Source organism: Quercus robur, chromosome 4 (assembly GCF_932294415.1).
Source record: "Quercus robur chromosome 4, dhQueRobu3.1, whole genome shotgun sequence".
NCBI lineage: Eukaryota > Viridiplantae > Streptophyta > Magnoliopsida > Fagales > Fagaceae > Quercus > Quercus robur.
Genome location: NC_065537.1, coordinates 39,966,776 through 39,986,576, shown reverse-complemented (window position 1 = coordinate 39,986,576; position 19,801 = coordinate 39,966,776). Strand labels below are relative to the sequence as shown.

The window sequence follows — 19,801 nt, the reverse complement described above, 5'->3', positions numbered from 1 at the left end:
CATTGGCGCCTGGGGATCTAGTACTGAGGAAGGTCTTGGGCACTGTGAGGAACCCCACATGGGGAAAGCTCGGACCAAATTGGGAGGGACCGTACCGCATCACTTCTGTAGCCGGCATAGGAGCCTACTTTTTGGAAGACTTGGACGAATGTGTAGTGCCACGCCCTTGGAATGTAAACAACCTGAAAAGGTACTGTTATTAATGAAAGATATAATCTTTGATGCCGTATTGCTGTGCAGTTACTTATCTAAGTGTTAAACAGAACCCAAGTCCTGCATGGCTTCTCGGCCACAAACTTGGGGGAAATTAACCGTGAAACGATTCTTTCTAAGTGTTAAACAGAACCCAAGTCCTGCATGGCTCTTCGGCCACAGACTTGGGGGAAATTAACCGCGAAACGATTCTTTCTAAGTGTTAAACAGAACCCAAGTCCTGCAACGATTCTTTCTAAGTGTTAAACAGAACTCAAGTCCTGCATGGCTCCTCGGCCACAGACTTGGAGGAAATTAACCGTGAAACGATTCTTTCTAAGTGTTAAACAGAACCCAAGTCCTGCATGGCTTCTCGGCCACAAACTTAGGGGAAATTAACCGCGAAGCGATTCTCACTAAGTGTTAAACAGAACCCAAGTCCTGCATGGCTCCTCGGCCGCAGACGTGGGGGAAATTAACCGCGATACTATTCTCACTAAGAGTTAAACAAAACCCAAGTCTTGCATGGCTCCTCGACCACAGACTTGGGGGAAATTAACCGTGATACGATTCTCACTAAGTGTTCAACAGAACCCAAGTCCTGCATGGCTCCTCGGCCACAGACTTGGGGAAAATTAACTTCGCAGCCATTTTTGTCTAATTATGAACTATCATTATTTTCACGTATTCATTCATTTATACTTAACTTTCAGTAGTAAATGACAGAACAGACATCCATTCATGATGAAAACAGAAGAGAATAAAACAACGATATCTGAAAGGAAATAACCTTTATCATTCAAACCCAAAAGCGGTTCTGTTCACAAACATTAACAACGCAAAACAGAACAAAACATGAAAAGTAAAACAAATAAAATCCTACACTACTTTCCTAAGAGCTCTGAGTTGGAGCGGGCTGATCATCTGCTGCTTGGGTCTCCGGGGCAATCTCCTTGGCCTGTGCAAGGATCTCGCTAATACGAAGGCTGTCCTCGGGTGACTTGCCCTGCGCGGCCTACTCCATGCCCCCAGCCTCGGGAATAGAGGAGTCTGTTGGAAGAGGCTCTTTGGAGGCAACCTCGTCAGGAATCTCGCGTATGTCCTCCGGGAAAAAGATGTTCTCAACCTTCTTGAGATCAGAATCTACTGGGACAGCTGCCCGATCTAGGGCTACACCCCAGGACGTGGTGATGTATTCCCTGCAGACGGTGGCAACTTCCTCGGCCAGCCTAACATTAGTATCATGGACTCCACGTTCATATGAGGCCGCCACAGCCTTCTCGGCAGCTTCCCTGGCCAAGCGAGCCTCCTCCTTGGTCCTTGCAAGCTCAGCCTTGAGCGTTGAAACCGCCTGCTGCTTCGCCGTAAGTTTCTCCTCAGATTGGCGAAGCTGTATGCGCAGATCGTCAGCTTGCTTTTCGGCATTCTTAAGGTCGGCTTCCGCACTCGCATGAGCCTTCTTCACCTCCTTTATTTCATTATTCTGGCGATCAAAATCCTGTTTGAGATCGCCAGCGGCCTTCTCGGTGGCAAAGCGGGACTGAGCCTCCCTATGCAAGTCCTCACGAGCCTTCTTGGCCCATTCCTCAGCAAAAAAAATTTGTTGAGTGACTTGCGCTCGGAAGGAAATAAAAACCCTATTAAAACATGACGATAAGAGGGTACACAATATAGAGACAAGATAGAAGATTCCACTTACCATGGCCATGTCCCTCTTCAATGACATGAAAAGGTCTGGCTGACGAGTCTTTCTAAGACCCTCCATATCACAAGGCAAGAGAAGAGGTTGCTGCAGGGCCTCGGCCAAGAATGATGCCTGCCCTCGTTGGGATTCCCATAGGGTCGCATCCCAGGGGATCGGGGCGCCGTCTAATTCGATCCGCGACGACCATGTTCGTTGTTCCCTACGAATGGCCGCCTCGTCTCGGCTATCAGTGGACCTAGTCCTCTTTTCTCGGGGCTCTTTCGTCTCCTTGCCCTTCTTCTGAGGCCTGGCCTTTTCACGGCCAATCTCTCCTTCCTCCGTTTCTTCTACAGGCCTTTTTCGCCTTAAGTTAGGCATATGTTGCAGCCCCGCGTCCGACGTGGGAGGGAGAGGAGGAGCAGGAGCCTTAGAAGTAGTTTGTTCCTTCGAGACGTCCTTAGAGGACTGCCCCTTGCTCCTATTAGATAGAAGGCCCCTGAGGCCAGTCCTTGGCTTCAAATCCATTCCTTCTTCTTCAGTCTCTTCGCTGGTATCAACTTGTGCGATGACTAAACCAGTGTCAGGAGCCGCTGAGGCACTGTCTAAATTGGCATCGGAGTCCAAGAGCTCTACTACCTTGGCCGACACCTCTCCTTCCTCGGTAAATTGGAACTGGTCTATTTGTTCCTCTAAGGATGAATGCGAAGAACCAGCCTCCTCCTCTGGGATAACCACTGCGGGAAAGGCGCGTTGGGCAGGCAGCTGAACAAGAGGTAAGTCTGTTGAAGCAAGGAACCCTGGTATGGATACGTCAATACGTGCCAATCTTGGACTGCCAGCCCTTATAACTTGGCCGGCGTCTACCAAGGATCGAGTGAGGGGAACGTAGTCCAAAATCAAATGAGCCGATCATAATTGTCCGTCCTCGCTTACGAAAATCTCAGATCTCAGGAGGTACTTTAGAGCCGGGACGTTGACCAAGCTCAGCCGAGGGGATGTTCGCTCCTTGTCTGCAAAGGCCATTAAAGGGTTTACGTTAGTCCGAGGAGGCATGCAACCAAACCAACAACTTTAAAATAAAATAAAATAAAATAAAAAAAGAAAGAAAGAAAAGGGGGGGGGGGGGGGGAAGAGCTCAAAACTAGGGTCCTCCCCACGGAATCTAGTTCTATGACACCCCACCTGGCGTTCCCGCCCTAGTCAGACAGTGAATGCTGTCATGCCATGGTCCAGAGACGATAAAATGGTCGTCCTTCAAGCCTTTGCTGGACTTGGGAAGGCAGGATATCAACCTTACTTCGTCAGTCTTGGACTTTAAGTAGTATGAGTCGCCGAGCTTATGGCATTCATAGAGATGAACCACGTCGTGCCATGAAAGGCCGAGGTTCATCTGGTCGTTTAAGGCGTCGGCGCACCCTAGGATACGGAACAGGTTCGCGGTGCACTGATGGGGGGCCAATCTATGACCACATAGGTAGTCCCTAGTTATTCTCCCCATTGGAATCGTCATTCCTCCTTCCACGAAGGCTATCATTGGAATTGCGACCTCCCCTGTTCTCCTCTTGAACAAAATTTCCTCTTGGTGGCAATACTCTAGGCCTACCTCCGGAGGAATACGATACTTCGCCCTAAAGCCCGCCATACCGGACGGAGAGTCTACCATTTTTTCAAGCCTACCCATTCCCCCTAATCCTAGACAACATGAAGGGAGTTTGCCTAAAGAAGAGTAAAAAAGAAGGAGAAGGTAAATTGCGCGCACTTACGGGTAAGAAACTCGACAAAATCTTCAAGAGAATGACGGCGAAGGTAAGAGCGTGCTGAAGGAGAAGGCGCTGAGACGTTCTGAATACTGGAGCGTTCGTCAAAAGTAAGGAACGGACGCCTTTAAAACCTTATATACTCAAAGGGAGTTGGACAGACATGCTCCTGCCTAGAGCAAATGAAATAGTGTCCACCATTGATCTGATCTCCAGCCGTTGGATTGAAAGAGCGTAAAGCTCCAAAAGCTGCAATTAATCCCCCCCCGGGTCATTAAATGCCTGCAGCATTAATGAGGCACGTGAGGGCACACCCCCGCACGGGTGAAGCGGGGATCCACAGCGAACTATCCAGTAGGTATCAAAATCCCGCCTTTCCTCCTCGGATCAAGAAGAAAGAGTCGGAATTTTGAGGGGCTATTGTGGGGGTAAAATTCATCAGTCAACAGTGGGTCTTGGTACCCATGCGGAGCCCAGCCATAACAGGAAGTGAAGACATGGCTAGAGGACTTCCAGCCCAACCCTGTTGGGCCGGGCCGGGCTTGTTTAAGAGGCGTCCGAGGAGGAGTGTCTCCTCGGACGCACCAAATGGGAGTCCAACGCACACCCTTCACATGGTGGGAAATCGTCCCAAATTGAGGGGAAATGCTAGACGCTCAGGGGGCAACCACAACTGCCGCATTAAATGTAAGGAAGCTACTTTTCCAGCCGCATTAATGTAGAAAAGACAGGAGAATAGTATTATCTTGGCCAATGCAACTCACAGAAAAAGGGGGGGTGTCCTATGAGACAAGCACTCAAGTAGAGGCCCAGATGGTTAACAAGTGTAGGGCCATTACCAATTTAAGGACGATATATAAGAGAAGAAAGTCCCCATGACTAAGGGAGAGAAAAAGAAGGAGGAAGGAAAAGAGAGAAAAAGAGAGAGAAAGAGAGAGAAGTTCTGTAAACAAAGCATAAGATATTGTCACATGAACTGTTATCCCAAGAAACTTAATAAAACATCCCCACGTTCAAATGGTTGCATGGCTTACTAACAATTACGTTTACTCTGTCTAGACCTAGTTTTACGACCCACTCTCTACAAATTCATTGTTGAGGGTCTTTTGGGCCAGAATCGCCTGCTTGCTGGGCCTGGGCCCCAAACTCCGCCCTTACATAATCCATTTAATTCTTATTTAATTTTAATTTGATTACAATTCAAATTCTTCATCTAATTCATTTAACAAATAAGTTTAAGTTTAAATAAGACTCTAATTCTATTTGTTCTTATCGACTTATTTGGATAAAGTAATAATAACTATTGTATCATTTTTTTTTTAAAGTAACAATTTTACTTTTAGCCTAATTAAGCATTAATTGTTGTATGTTTTTGTTTTTGGGTGCATGATGTATCAAATGATAGCTAATATGTATTAACATTAATGTAAACTTAATTTTTTTAAATCTAATTTAGATAATGTCAAAAAAAAAAAAAAAATTAGGATAAAGTAACCCAAAAGAATATATTTTACATAATGAAAATTTTGGCAAAAAAATAAATAACAAATTCAAATCCAAGAAAGTTTGAAGAAAAGGATACAAATTTTGTTTTATGATATTGACAAAAAATAATATACAAAAAAAAAAAGAATAAATCATCTTATGCATTCTGAAAACAAACATATTTATTACACTCCTTTAATAAGTTATTACTTATATATATATATATATATACACACACACACACATTTAATATACCTTAGTTTCACACAATATGAATTTATTATATAAATTAAAAGTAAAATATTTATTTATTTTTATTATATAATTTTAAGTAAATTAACAAAAAAAACTATTTAATATGAATTTTGATTAAGCCGTGCATTGGGCGGGCATAATGCTCGTATATACTTATTTTTATGTGTAATTGAATAGCTGATACTTGAGAGCATTTTCATTCTCTTATGCTAAAAAAAATAAATTATATATTTTACATTACAAAAAGTTATTTTATTTATTTTATATTACCACTTTAATAACACATCTTTGCATCTCATTCTCTATTTTGCATTTTACCACAATAAAATTTTTTATATCTTATATATTAAAAGAAAATAGCAATACCCCAGTCAACAATGACTCATCGAGATCGAAATCATCCATCAAGCCTAAGTCCAAGCCCCACCGTAACCAGCCAATCAAAAGGGGAGGTGTGTAGTGTGAATAAAATATGCATGCATGTTTTATACCTTGCGCTTCTATCATGTGACTCAAGATAAGTGTTACATGTACCACTCCAAATTTTTATACTATAATTTTTAAAAATTTAAGCTTAAAAGTCAAGGAATCTTTCATGGCCACTCCAAATTAGCATCTTGGGCAATTTCCAACTATGTTGCTGTTCTTTAAAGTTTGAAGGTCTTAATTAATCTAAGGATATATATAATAAGAATGAACACGGTTCTTACGTAATAAACGTTATAGATTGTTTCTCTTGTAATGGCTAGGAGAGGGAGACACACAATGACATATCCTCTAGCACAATCCAACTTAATTTTTGTTACAAAATTGATTGAAGTTAAAGTGGTTTTTTTTTTGGTGGGGGGGGGGGTTGTTTTGAGAGCTAAAGTGGTTAATATGACTATGCTGTTTATAACGAGTAAATGGAACTTGTAGTCTCCGTTAATAGGGATGTTAGAAAATTCCAAGAAGAGTCCTGGACCCTTCCTCTTAAAAGTGATTAAAGTCTTTATTTTATTTAAGTGAGATTTTTCTTTTCTACCATCTAGTTACTTTTTCTCTTTCTGGAAAGACTGTTAGACCATTTAATTAGTCTTTTTTTAGTAGAAGACCAATTATTTAAAATTAAAACTTAAATGACGTTAATTTGTCAAAGATGCACGGATTGCTCTAATTATCAGTGTCTTCCACGCTGAAGACAAAAGTTTTATAAAGATCTTTCAAGGTCTCTAGAACTCTTTCGTCCTTTCAAATCTTAATTTAACTTTTAAGTTAATTTTTTATTCTTCAACCCTACAATTTTTTATTCTTCAACCCTACTTTGAATAACATGTACGTCGACAGGAGTATCTAACTATCTTTCTACGCGGTGCAGATTCAGTAATAAAAAAGAGTGTTTATTTTTTTATTTTTAAAAAGTATGCTCAAGTTTATGTGAGGCTTAAATGCAAAAACACCCTGTGGAGTTTGGTTAATTGCAAAAAGTCGAGTCATTTCTTAGGTATGATTGGATGCAGGTTACTTTAATATTATTTTTCACTAATATTTTTCAAATGAACATATAGATTAATAAATTGATCTGTCACTTCTTAACATACATTATTTGAAAATGAAATATTATCCAGACGTGAACAATTTTACATGCATTATTTGAATATAAAATACTATATAGACATGAACAATTTTACATATATTATTTGAATATAAAATACCATCTAGACATGAACAATTTGGATCCATCCCATTGTTCTCTAATATCGAAGATTACTTAATATCCATCATTATGATCTTCAATATTTTTTGAGTCTTAACTTATAACACTTACTTCTGATGATTCTGCTCTTTACAATCAGACCAAGACCCCAATTAATTTTTTGGTGTAGGTAACAATTAAATCCTGGATCTCTAATTCAACCATTAAAGACTTTACCAATTAAGTTAACTGAAATTCACAACAATATTTTTTAGAGAATGATTAAACAATGATATTATGCTAAACTTATAAATATATATATATATATATATATTTCAACCATTATCTTGATTCTTAGACTTTGAGTTTTATCTATTATGTAGGCCTAAAAATACACCAGAAGTCATTGGTTTCTTCAACCCAATGTTGAGTTTTGGGCTCAACTCCCAAAACAAATCCGAGTCTAGTAAGGTTACCATTTGAGCGGATAATACATGGCTACGCACAAAAATGGCCCTTAATAATGAGTAAAAAAATCCCATATTTTTATTTTATTCTTTTAATTAAACACTTTTGGGAAGTATGATTTGTCTTGAACAAGCTTTAAAGTTTGGATTATATTGAAAACCAAGCTTTCTTATGGAAAAAAAGAAATTGAAAATCAATTTTTGGTAAATATTTACAAATGTATTGAGATAAGCAATATATTCAAGAAGAGAGATCATTATCTTACTTTTGTATATGTCAAAAGCGATAAAAACATAATTTTAGATGATAATATAGCGGTTTGGGATTAAAGTCAACATTAAAATAAATGACTACAAGTTGAATATTTTTGAATAGGGAAAACTCTATTTTTCTCTTTCCTTTCCAACCATCATGATTGGAAAAACTTAACCCCAATATATTTACTACTAGCAAATTAATAATATGAGTTATCATTAGGAGTAGACGCCGTAAGTTGAAATTCTTTCTTAATAATATGAGTAGATGAAAATTTTAATTAAAAAAAAAGTAGAATAATATATATACATATATATATATAATTTTTTCATTTATAAAAAACATAAAATTTTCATTAGTTGAAATAGGAAGCAACATGACATCATTTATTTTAGTAAAAAATATTTTGTTAAATTTCTAAAAACTTGAAAATATGTGAAAACACAAGAGCTGTTTAGACCCTCAAATAAAAAATTAGGACTCGGTTGATTTTACTCTAACTTAAACTAAGTGCGGAATAGAGTAAATGCGAGTGAATAAACAATATAACTACTCTAAACCATATTTATCAAATATCAACAATAAAATGAAAGCTAAAAGAGTAGCGAACAAACACAAGATAACATAGCGATGTGTTATCAAAGAGGAAACTGAATAACTCAGTGAAAAACCTCTCCGCCGTCCTCCAAGCAGTAAATCGATCCACTAGAGAATAAGTTGGAGTACACGAATAACAAAAGATCCTCCAAGCCTAGTCTACCCCATGTATTTGAGTCCTCCAAGCTCTTGCTACCAACTGACTTGATGAAGCCTTATCTTCTCAAGTTCTCTGAATCACGCAATTCAGCCCGATTGCATCCACCAAACAAATGACTTCTTCCAATGCTTTCCAGTAGCACCAAAACCTCACTTTACATTCATGATGGGTGTGGTAAGTGTTTGGGCTATCAACCTCTCAAGGATTTGGATATGGAAATGTAGGAGTTGAGGAAAACCACAATGGATTGTGTAGAGGATTGTGGGTATGATAATCTTTAACTCTCAAGGGTTATGGCTAGGGTTTTCTCTTTGAAAAACACTCCTCTCAATATGTGGGTAATAATGGTATATATAGTGTGGGTGAAGACTAGTGGAGCAGATATGCCAAAATAGCAAAACAGAAAGTTTCGCAACTATCTCGCAGGAAGGCCTTATCTGCGAAATACTTGCAAAAACTAGTTATCATGACTCTTCACATTCCTGTCATGTACTGTGCACATGGCTTCACTTCGTGGAAAGTCTTCTAGCTACTTGCAAAAACTCTTTCGATCTTCAATGTTGTCTTGAGTCTTCACATTCTCTCTCACACACAATCCATAAAATAAAATCCCACATAAAATATAGGGTACATAAAATTGAACAAAATTACAATCAAATTTGGCCCGAAATTAAAACCAAAACAAAATAGTTATAAATCACAACTTTACAATTTCAACAGGATACAAAATAGGCGAAAGGAGAAGATAGACGAAGACTTCGTATTTTTAGACATCTTTTCTAAGTTTACTACGAATCTAAGTTTACTACGAACCAGCCACGTTTGTGCTATATTCTAATTGGATTAGTCTAGTCACAATTTAGGCTTGTTATGGTTGTTTGTAAAGATCAGAGACCGCACTTGATCAATATCTAATCAATCCAGTTTTGCCACGAGTGAAATAAGGTCAGCTATTGGATTGTTAATACTTAATAACCCGAAGAAGAAGAAGAAGAAGAACGCAAATATTTATATTGGGTCAGCTTGAGGATTAAAGGATAAGGTTTGGTCTGTTCTAGTGGTTCCCTATTTATATGCGTGTAGTGTCCTAGAAGTTGACTAAATGGAAGAAACTAGGAAATGATAGAATCCCTATCCCAATGCGGACCTGATACCGGTCCCCAACTCGGTTACTTAACGGTATACCCCTCCCAAAGCCAAAGGTACCAACGCGGTTACGTAACCAAGGACAAGTGGGGGCAACTAGCTAATTAATCATATCATAGTATGATTGTAATTATTAAAATGAACAACCGTGGCTATCCACTTGACAATATGCAGAGGACATATAGAAAGATAATTTTGAATTTGGTGGTGCTAAAAATAGCAATATGACTTTTTAGCATCACCAATAATAATGCTCTAGAATATATAACTTCTTTTTTTTTTTTTTTTTTGAGAGGAAGAATATATAACTTATTTGAGAAATAATGACTCTAATGAAATATTAATCCATAATAGAGAACAAATTTTCTCTCCAAACTAGTTTGGTGAGAAACTCTTTAAACTTCTTATATATTTCCTTTTTTAGTATGAATTTTTTAAAAATTTAACTGTTGAATTTCATGTTCCTTATGTTTTTAACATGTATACCAAATTTTATTCAAATAGAATGTTATTTACTATTCTATTAATAAACTTATTTTTAACTAGTCACTTACTCGTACAAAGTGCACAGGCATCTCTCTTAGTTGAATAGTGTTTGTTTTCCTTATTTAAGTAGACAAATAAAACATAGATTATATTACATACAAGGGCATTTGAATTGACACTAATACATAAATTAAGAATGTAAATGCTTTAAATAAGGAAGTTGTATAACAATCATGAAATGAAACTTTCATGAAACTTTTTTCTTAAATTATGTCTCTTAAAACAGCATGCAATAGTACAATTGCCTAAGCGGAAGACCTCAAATGTCTTCTTTCTCAACATTCATAAATGGAGACTAGGTGTTAGTTTGGATACAAAGAGGGCGTTTGGATTGCACTGAAAGTGGCTGAATGCCTTGTTGCGTTTTCCATCTTTTTTTTTTTTTTTTTTCTTTCAACCGTACTATTTGACCAAGTCAACTGTGAACAGTGCATTCGTGCACTGTTCACGAACCCACAAATTCCACTTTTCAGCAACTTTTTCATTAAAAATGGGTCCCATAATACTATTCACACATTTAAAAATTATTTTGCTACAGTGTTTTCAGTTTCAGTTTTCAATTTCAGCAAAAATAATCTCAATCCAAACGGACCATAGGACAATTTGCAAATCGCAACTTCCATCAATCACCTACTGCATAAGTTAATTGATTTTCTCTTTCAATGTTTTAGAGTATTTAAGCTCCAACACTGAAGATTTGTCTGTACAAAAACAAAAGAACACAAATCATATAGGAATAAGAAATTAATTTACCTATTAGAGGCCTTTAGTGAACACCTATGCAATGATAAGTATGTTAAATTGTTTTTTATTTATTTTAAATATGGACTATTTCAAAATTTAGAATGAATCACAAAATAACTATATAATCCATTTAGGCCATGTTCATTTAATAGAATTTCATAATTAGATATCAATGTTGGGTAAATATTGAAAAAATCTGATTTTAATATGTAGGTTGTTCCCCTAACTATATGACACACTATATTCCAACACAAAATTGCAAAGTGTGCTTGAAATTGTCAAATTACCGATGGGGTAAGTTATTGATGCCCACATACCTTAATCTTGGAATCAGTATTCGCAAGCCTTCATTTAATATCCTTGCTATTGAAAAGAAAACCTTCTCCCCATTAATATCTGCCTTTGCACTCTGTAGAACATATTCTTTTGGTATGAGTAGAACATTATAAATAAAATTTCAATGTAAAATTGTAGATTACATCTTGATAACATAAATCAAATTACATAATTATATTATCCCAAAACGCATCGAAATTTAGCCAAAATGTATTATATTTATAAGTTTATTGCATAAGGTAGTTGCTTTACTTTATAGGATAAATATGGTTCAAATTCTCCTCTCCATTGTTGTAAAAAAAGTTTCCCAATTATATTTTTTGAGAACCTATATAAAGTTCTACTTTTAAAAAGCTTTCATTCTAACTTATCATCAAACATAATATAGGCATTAAAAAGTACTGGTAATTGCCGAGTAAAATACAAAAATATATAAATAGCTTTGACACTACAATCAATCAATATATATAAAAAAGCAAAAACCTCATGCGGGAATGCATGAGGTCTTGCCATGTGGCACCCTAGTATTGCATTTAGCCTTTTTAACGTCTTTTCATTAAATTGTTTTTACTGTTATCCCAAAACTCACAGTAACCTATTTTTACTGTTATATAAAAGGTGGACTAGTTAATGTTAATACATGGGCCATTGTTTAGCCTCAATTAAATGGAAAATAAGGAAGCTATAAAAACAAAAGCTTTCAGCATTTACTAAAATCCCATTGTGTTTTGCAACTTAACTGTCATTTCTCCTTCTACAAAATTTAGTAGTTTCACATTGCCAACCTCTTGGTATTCTTTTGAAATGGTTGTTCTTACATTCCAATTTTCTTTTCCATTCATCTATCCAACTTCGGTTACTACCTCTCTCTCTCTCTCTCTCTCTCTCTCTCTCTCCATCAAAGTTGAACCCCTCAAATGAGATTGCCAAAAAAAAAGGGCAGATAATCACCTCTCTCTCTCTCTCTCTCTCTCTCCATCAAAGTTGAACCCCTCAAATGAGATTGCCAAAAAAAAAAAGGGCAAATAATCACTACTCAAGAAAAAAGAGAACAAGAACTTGACGGCTAAAAGAGACTATCATGGATACAAAAGAAGTAATCTTCAATGGAAGATCAACTTTATAGGTCACATGTTTAATGAAACTAGTGTTTAACTCGTGCAATGTGTGGGATCATTTTACATATTAATGAAATCGTGATTATAAAATCTTTAGAGGTCAAATATATTAGTTGAACGTTTATAAAATAAATTGTGATAATATGAAATCCCATTAAGCTAAATTATAATTTTTAAAAATTTAAGCTTAAAAGTCAAGGAATCTTTCATGGCCACTCCAAATTAGCATCTTGGGCAATTTCCAACTATGTCACTGTTCTTTAAAGTTTGAAGGTCTTAATCTAAGGATACATATAATAAGAATGAACACGGTTCTTACGCAATAAACGTTATAGATTGTTTCTCTTGTAATGGCTAGGAGAGGGAGACACACAATGACATATCCTCTAGCACAATCCAACTTAATTTTTGTTACAAAATTGATTGTAGCTAAAGTGGTTAATATTACTAATAGTCTTAATTTTACATTAGCTCTAAGAATATAATATTTTTCACCTTTTTTTTAACTGTTGATCTTGTCTATTGCAATTGTTACATGTTAATTTATGGGATCCACTTCTGATGCTTATACACTTTAACATCATACCAAGATTATTGGTGTAGGTGAGAATTGAATTTTTGATCTTTTATTCAACTATCATAGACTTTACTAATTGAGCATCTTGATACTTGATACATAAAAATAATGATGTTTTTTTACTTACTTACATGTTTTCCTTCTCTCCAAACCAAATAAACATTCATAAAATCCAAAGTAAGCCAACTAAACCAACATATTTACTTAACCAAGTTTCACATGTCACCGCCACAAGCCTACTCTATCATGTACTGATGCAATCGTTCTACGAGTTTTGAAGCACAGACCTGGGGCATTATGAAGAAAACTATTAATGTTGAACACTCATTTGAACCCCTTGGTGAAAAAATGGTTTATTAACTCATGGACACTCAAAAAAAAACTGTTAAGGAGTGAATAAGAAACTGATTCCATAAGTACTGGCCCAAGTGGGTGAGGCTTGTTTCAATGTGTGTTATTGCACACTGTGCTTAATTGCAAACCAATATGTCTATTGGTTATTGCACCTTTTAGAACTAGTGCGAGTTTGTAACAATATATTTATTCACTATTGCACCTATTTAGAACTAGTGCTAGTGTATCCCCTCATTTCATTTTAGAGAGTTTTTTTTCATTCATTCATTAGAATCTTGAGAGAGAGAGAGAGAGAGAGAGATTTATGTTTGTTGTGCTCAGAGATTGTAGTGATTCTTTTGTGTGTTGTTAATCATTGTATCTTGGGAAGCTGATGTCCAAAAGACTCGGAGAATCACTATATAAATTGTGTGAAAGGCGAAATTTGTTGAAGGACATAGTATCAAATACTAGCCTTGTTCAGTTTTGTATCAAACATTCGGCATTAATTTGATCAGTATGTTTTACTCTATTTTCTCTAGTACATTTACATATAAATTTGTGCATATATTAATTATTGATCTTGTTCACAAATCACAAAAGTTAATTATTTGTGCAATACTTCCAACACCCCTATTATATGGAATAATTTATTAAATTATGTGTAGGGAATTTCATTTTACATATATGACAATCCCACATATACAATCGAGAGTGAACAAACAAAAAAATCCAATACAGCCAATGTGTGGCAAGACTTAACAAGCATATATGGCATGACTAATTAATATACAATAAAATAATTATAGGGACATAACTTTTATCACAAAGTATGTTCATAAAAATAAAAAATAAAAACTTTTATCACAAGTATCGACTACAAATATGCAAACTATTATTCGATGTTTATTCTATCAAACTTCGAAGGGTCAACTCTGTTTTGGCCGAAGGATGGCACCTTTAATTATAAGCCCAATTTTCCAATGTCCTCCATGCTCAAAAAGATCGAAGCAAACTTCTCCCGATTCTCCATCCTTGGACTGGAAATTGCCAACATTGAGCTCCATCCATTGTTTTCTAGGCTTCTCCAAAAGGCAAACTTGGCGTTCTTGAACTCTTCCATCTGGGAGAGAGAGTTTAAGCCTGATAGGGAGTTCCCAACCAGAAGCCCCTTTTGTCAACTTCACCACATACACAATCTCATATTCAACCTCCGGGGACAGATCTGACATTGTCAATTTTCCTCTCACATCCAGCCAACATACATGAGATAGTTTGGCTACTTCAATGTTTTCATCACTGCAAGTTAAGGTACAAGGCTCAAGCTATAAAATTATGGAGAATAGTAAATACACCCAATTAAAAAAAATAAATAAAAAATAAAAACTCACCCAGTTTCCTCAAAACAATCCCAAGTCCAGTTTTCACGATTACCCCAGGTGATGTAGAGTGACCTTGGATACAACATAAAGCACTTATAGCCTGTCGACTTATCACCCCATTTTTTCTGCATAATGATTGAAAAGCAAAAAAGAAAAAAAATCAGCTTATAGTTATTTCTATATTATGAAAAAGTAATTACCTTGTTTTACAATAATTGAGAAGCAAATTACAATGAGTTAAAGAGAAACAGAAAAAGCTGACTGACCTTCCTCTTGAATTCAAGGAATTCTTCAGACACAGTGTTCTTGTTGATGAGATCTGTTGATGCCTTCTTCTTCATAATTTCTTTGATAAATCAACCAAGTTTATCAACCATTAACTCAAATGTTTCCTTTTCCTCTCCCTAAGCGGTTTATCACAAGCAAATGGTATTTGTAGCCTCTGTTAATAAGGATGTTAGAAAATTCCAAGAAGAGTGTTGGACCCTTCCTCTTAAAAGTGATAAGTCTTTATTTTATTTTATTTTATTCAAGTGAGATTTTTATTTTCTACCTGCTAGTTAATTTTTCTCTTTTTGAAAAGACAGTTAGACTATTTATTTAGTCTTTTTTTTAGAAGAAGACCAATTAATTAAAACTTAAATGACGTTAATTTGTCGAAGATACTCTAATTATCAGTGTCTTCCACGCTGAAGACAAAAGTTTTAAGATCTTTGGAGTTCTCTAGAACTCTTTCTTCCTTTTAAATCTTAATTTAACTTTTAAGTTAAGTTTTTATTCTTCAACCAACTACTTTGAATAACATGTACGTCGACAGGAGTGTCTTAATATCTTTCTACGTAGTGCATTGCAGGCCCATTTAGATTCAGTAATCAAAAGGGTGTTTATTTTTCTATTTTCAAAAGTATGCTCAAGTTTATGTTAGGTTTAATTGCAAAAACAACCGGTGGAGTTTGGTTAGTTGCAAAAACACGTGTCATTTCTTTCTTAGGTATTGCTTTTAAGTATTGCTGAATGCAAGTTACTTTAATATTATTTTTTACTAATATATTTTACTCATGAACATATAGATTAATAAATTGATTTGTCACTTCTTAACATACATTATTTGAATATAAAATATTATCTAGACGTGAACAATTTTACATGCATTATTTGAATATTTGAATATAAAATATTATCTAGACGTGAATAATTTTACATACGTTATTTGAATATAAAATAATATCTAGACATGAACAATTTTGGACCCATCCCATTGTTCCCTAATATTAAACATTACTTAATATCCATCATAAAGATCTTCAACAATTTTTGAGTTTCAACTTAATTATGACACTTACTTTTGATGATTCTGTTTTTTATCATCAGACAAAGATTTCAATCGATTTTTTAGTGTAGGCAACGATTGAACTTCGGATCTTTTATTCAACGATAAAAAACTTTTCTAATTGAACTAACTAGAACCCACTACAATATTTTTTAGAGAATGATTAAATAATGATATTATGCTAAACATATATATATATATATATATATATATATATATATATATATTTCAACCATTATCTTGATTCTTAGACTTTGAGTTTTATTTATTTTGTAGGCCTAAAAATGCATTGGAAGTCACTGGTCTATTCGACCCAATGTCGAGTTCCGGGCTCAATTCCCAAAATAGATCTGAGTTTAGTAAGGTCACCGCACAAAAATGGCCCTTAACAATGAGTAGAAAAATCCCTTTTCTTTTAATTCTTTTAATTAAACACTTTTGGGAAGTATGATTTATCTTGAACAAGCTTGGAAGTTTGGATTATATTGAAAACCAAGCTTTTTTATGGAAAAAAAAGAAATTGAAAATCAATTTTTGGTAAATATTTACAAATGTATTGAGATAAGCAATATATTCAAGAAGAGAGATTATTATCGTACTTTTGTATATGTCAAAAGTGATAAAACCATAATTTCAGATGATAATATAGTAGTTTGGGATTAAAGACAACATTAAGGCTTCTTATAGTTGTTTATAAAGCCCGAAGACAACGCATAATCAATATCCAATCAATCCAGTTTTGTTACGAGTGAAATAGAGTAAGCTATTGGATTGTTAATAGCCCGAAGAAGAAGAAGAATGCAAATATGTATATTGGGTCAGCTTGAGGATTAAAGGATAATGTTTGGTTTGTTCCGGTGGTTCCCTATTTATATGCGTGTGGTGACTCTAGAAGTTGACTAAGCGGAAGAGACTAGGAAATGATTGAATCCATAGATCCCAGTGCTGGCCTGATACCACTCCCCAACTCGGTTACTTAACGGTATACCCCTCCCAAAGGTACCAACGCGGTTACGTAACCTGGTTACCCCATAAGGTTTACTTACCAAGGACAAGTAGCTAATTAATCATATCAGAGAATGATTATAATTATATAAAAGAACAACCATGGCTATGTACTTGACAATATGCAGTAATCTACAAATACTCTTATCAGGATGAATGTTATGCAAGAAGAGTAGCCAAAGGAACAACTACGTGATGTCCTATTCAAGATGGGAATAATTCAAGCAGAGGACATAGAGAAAGATAATTAAGTCTTGAAATCCTTTCCTCACTCACATAGCACAAGTCTTTGTCCGTAAAAGTGAAAAGACATTGGTCTTACATGCACGTCTATGGAAGGATTGAGAGAAATAGCCTAGGCTCAAGGCTTTTAATAACTCACCAAACAAAGGTACACGACCTTGTGACATTGAATACTTGCTTATGAGGATGGTGCTTGAAATAGTTTGGACTAAGTGTGTTTGGAATCTGTATACAACATAGTGGTGACAAATAGGACTAGGCATTGAAACTAAACTAGTGTTTAACCCGTGCAATGCACGGGATCATTTTACATATTAACAAACTTTACATCCAACATAAACTTAATTATCATACTTATACTACATATATTCAAACTTCAATAACATAGTATATTTAAGCATATAGTGTCCAATATCCCCTAAATTTTTTTAAAATTAGTTTCTTCAAATCACTCGTGTGTTCTTCCTTGTTATGAGAGACTTAAAAAAAAGAATCTGACTTTAAACAGTTAAAACTTACATGACAGTTTCAAATAGCAAGTCTGCTATTTCTAGGAACCACAATGAATCACACCGAACTAAAACTTGCAAGACAATTTCAAATACCAAATCTACCATTCCTAGGAACCACAATGAATTAAACCATGAGATTAGAGAATTTTACAACCAAAAAGTTTAAAAGAGAAAAATGGCTACTGGTTTGTGAAACAAAAAGTCGGAAATATATTAGTCAAATAATAATATGCATAATCAATAGTACATTGGAATCTCAAATTGTAAAACCAAACCAATATATAACCCTTAAAAGGGACATTGAATCCAACTTTTTCATTGCAAAAGAAAAAAAGAAAAAGTTGTAGCGCATAATCAAGCCACAATATATAAACAAAACAGAATTCAACCTGCAACATATAAAATGCATAATCAATAGTAGATGGGAATCTCAAATTCTAAAACCAAACCAATTCATAAGTCATAACCCATAAAAACAACATCGAATCTTAATCTTGACCCTAAATTTCAAATGCAAAATAAAAAAAAAAAAAAAAAAAAAAAAAAGCTCACAATCCCCAAAATGCTACAATGATACAGAGAAATTTGTTAACAAACCTCATTGTGATAAATAAAACAGATATATTAGATTATACACACACCCAAGTTATGGAATTCATAAAACTTTTCACCTATTATTATGTAATCATCTATTCATAAAATAAATAAATAAAAATAAATCATCTATAAGTACTCAAATCCAAAACACTAAGACATACACAATAAAAATAATCATACCGTAGATTATTCTTTTAAAGGTAGTCATATATATTTTTTTTTGTTTTATTTCAATAATCTATAGGAAGTGAATCTTATGATTCACAATATTCAGTATTGTGGAATTGACTAACCTCTATCTTATTTACACTAAATGCATCACTTTTTGTAAATACAGGTCTTCGAGTCCATTTTCTATTGTCAGTCCTACTCAAACTGTGGAAGCTTTCCCTCCAAAAAGCAGCTAAGGTGGGATTCTGCATCTAGGAACTTGTAGATTCCACATAACACAATCAATCAGCTTTGACCTGAGGAAGAAAAAAAAATTGATAAGAGAATGATTGGAGGGAGAAAAAAAAAAGTTATCAGAATGAACCAACTGCAAATTATCTACCACCTCAAGCATCAATGCTACATAATGAAATATTGTAGATAATTTTTTTTAGTATTCTCCTCAAAAAAATTCCAAATCTTCATTAAAGTAGAAGAGCCCAACAATCTGACATACATCATCCAAAATACGATGCGTATCAAACTCTAAATACCAAACCAAACCACCTTTCAAACCCAACAAAAACCAGAATAAAAGGCTTCCAATCAGACCGACGAAGGGCACATACAAAAAATGTACATAACTCTATAGTGGAGGAGAAGTCACTAAGAAAGTCCTCACAAATTTCATACACAATCAAAATTAATCCCACTTCTATCTTATCATAAAATACTTCAATGCTAAATAACAAAATGATACCAAAAAGTATAAAAATATACCTTAATATAAAAATATATAATAAAAAAATGCCATAGGAGACTATTTTTTTTTTTTTTTTTTTGAGAGAAACCATTAAAGCCAATTTGAATCATTTTTTTTTTTTTATAAGTATTAAAGCCAATTTGAATCATTACTCTCCACTTGAAATGAAACTAAATGGAAATTAATTTGAGCTATAAATACTCCGTGACAATTTGCTGTCATTGTATGTGGGGTTTGATACAGGACACTTAGATTATTGTATCCAAATTTAGAGGAATATTCTTGACGGTATTTTTTTTTACAGTGAGGGAGATTCGATTGTGTTATTTAGAACACAATACTTCAACTCACAGGTGAAAACATTTATCATAAAATTAATTAATAAACATAACATAGGTATCACAACATCAATTGATAACAATAACAATTTTTTATAAAATCAATCAATAATCAAAACAACATACACTGATAACCTGAATAACATAGCCCAA

At 34.8% G+C, this 19,801-nt stretch overlaps 1 protein-coding gene across 5 annotated transcripts in view; it reads right to left on the bottom strand.

The window, feature by feature from the left end:
* The window catches only part of LOC126721677 (protein PHLOEM PROTEIN 2-LIKE A1-like), a 111,629-nt gene extending 96,426 nt beyond the window's left edge, over positions 1 to 15,203 (bottom strand). Inside the window, exons 1-3 of one of the 5 annotated variants that reach the window (XM_050424727.1) lie at positions 14,977 to 15,170; positions 14,720 to 14,835; positions 14,263 to 14,627 (exon numbers count right to left, since the gene is read on the bottom strand). In XM_050424727.1, coding sequence (XP_050280684.1) covers positions 14,263 to 14,627; positions 14,720 to 14,835; positions 14,977 to 15,051 — 556 coding nt within the window. In that variant the 5' untranslated portion in view covers positions 15,052 to 15,170. Of the gene's footprint in view, positions 1 to 13,950; positions 14,628 to 14,719; positions 14,836 to 14,976 lie in introns of those variants that run through there. The other 4 variants (XM_050424731.1, XM_050424730.1, XM_050424733.1 and 1 more) reach the window with 4 other exon arrangements.
* Positions 15,204 to 19,801: the final 4,598 nt, after the last annotated feature.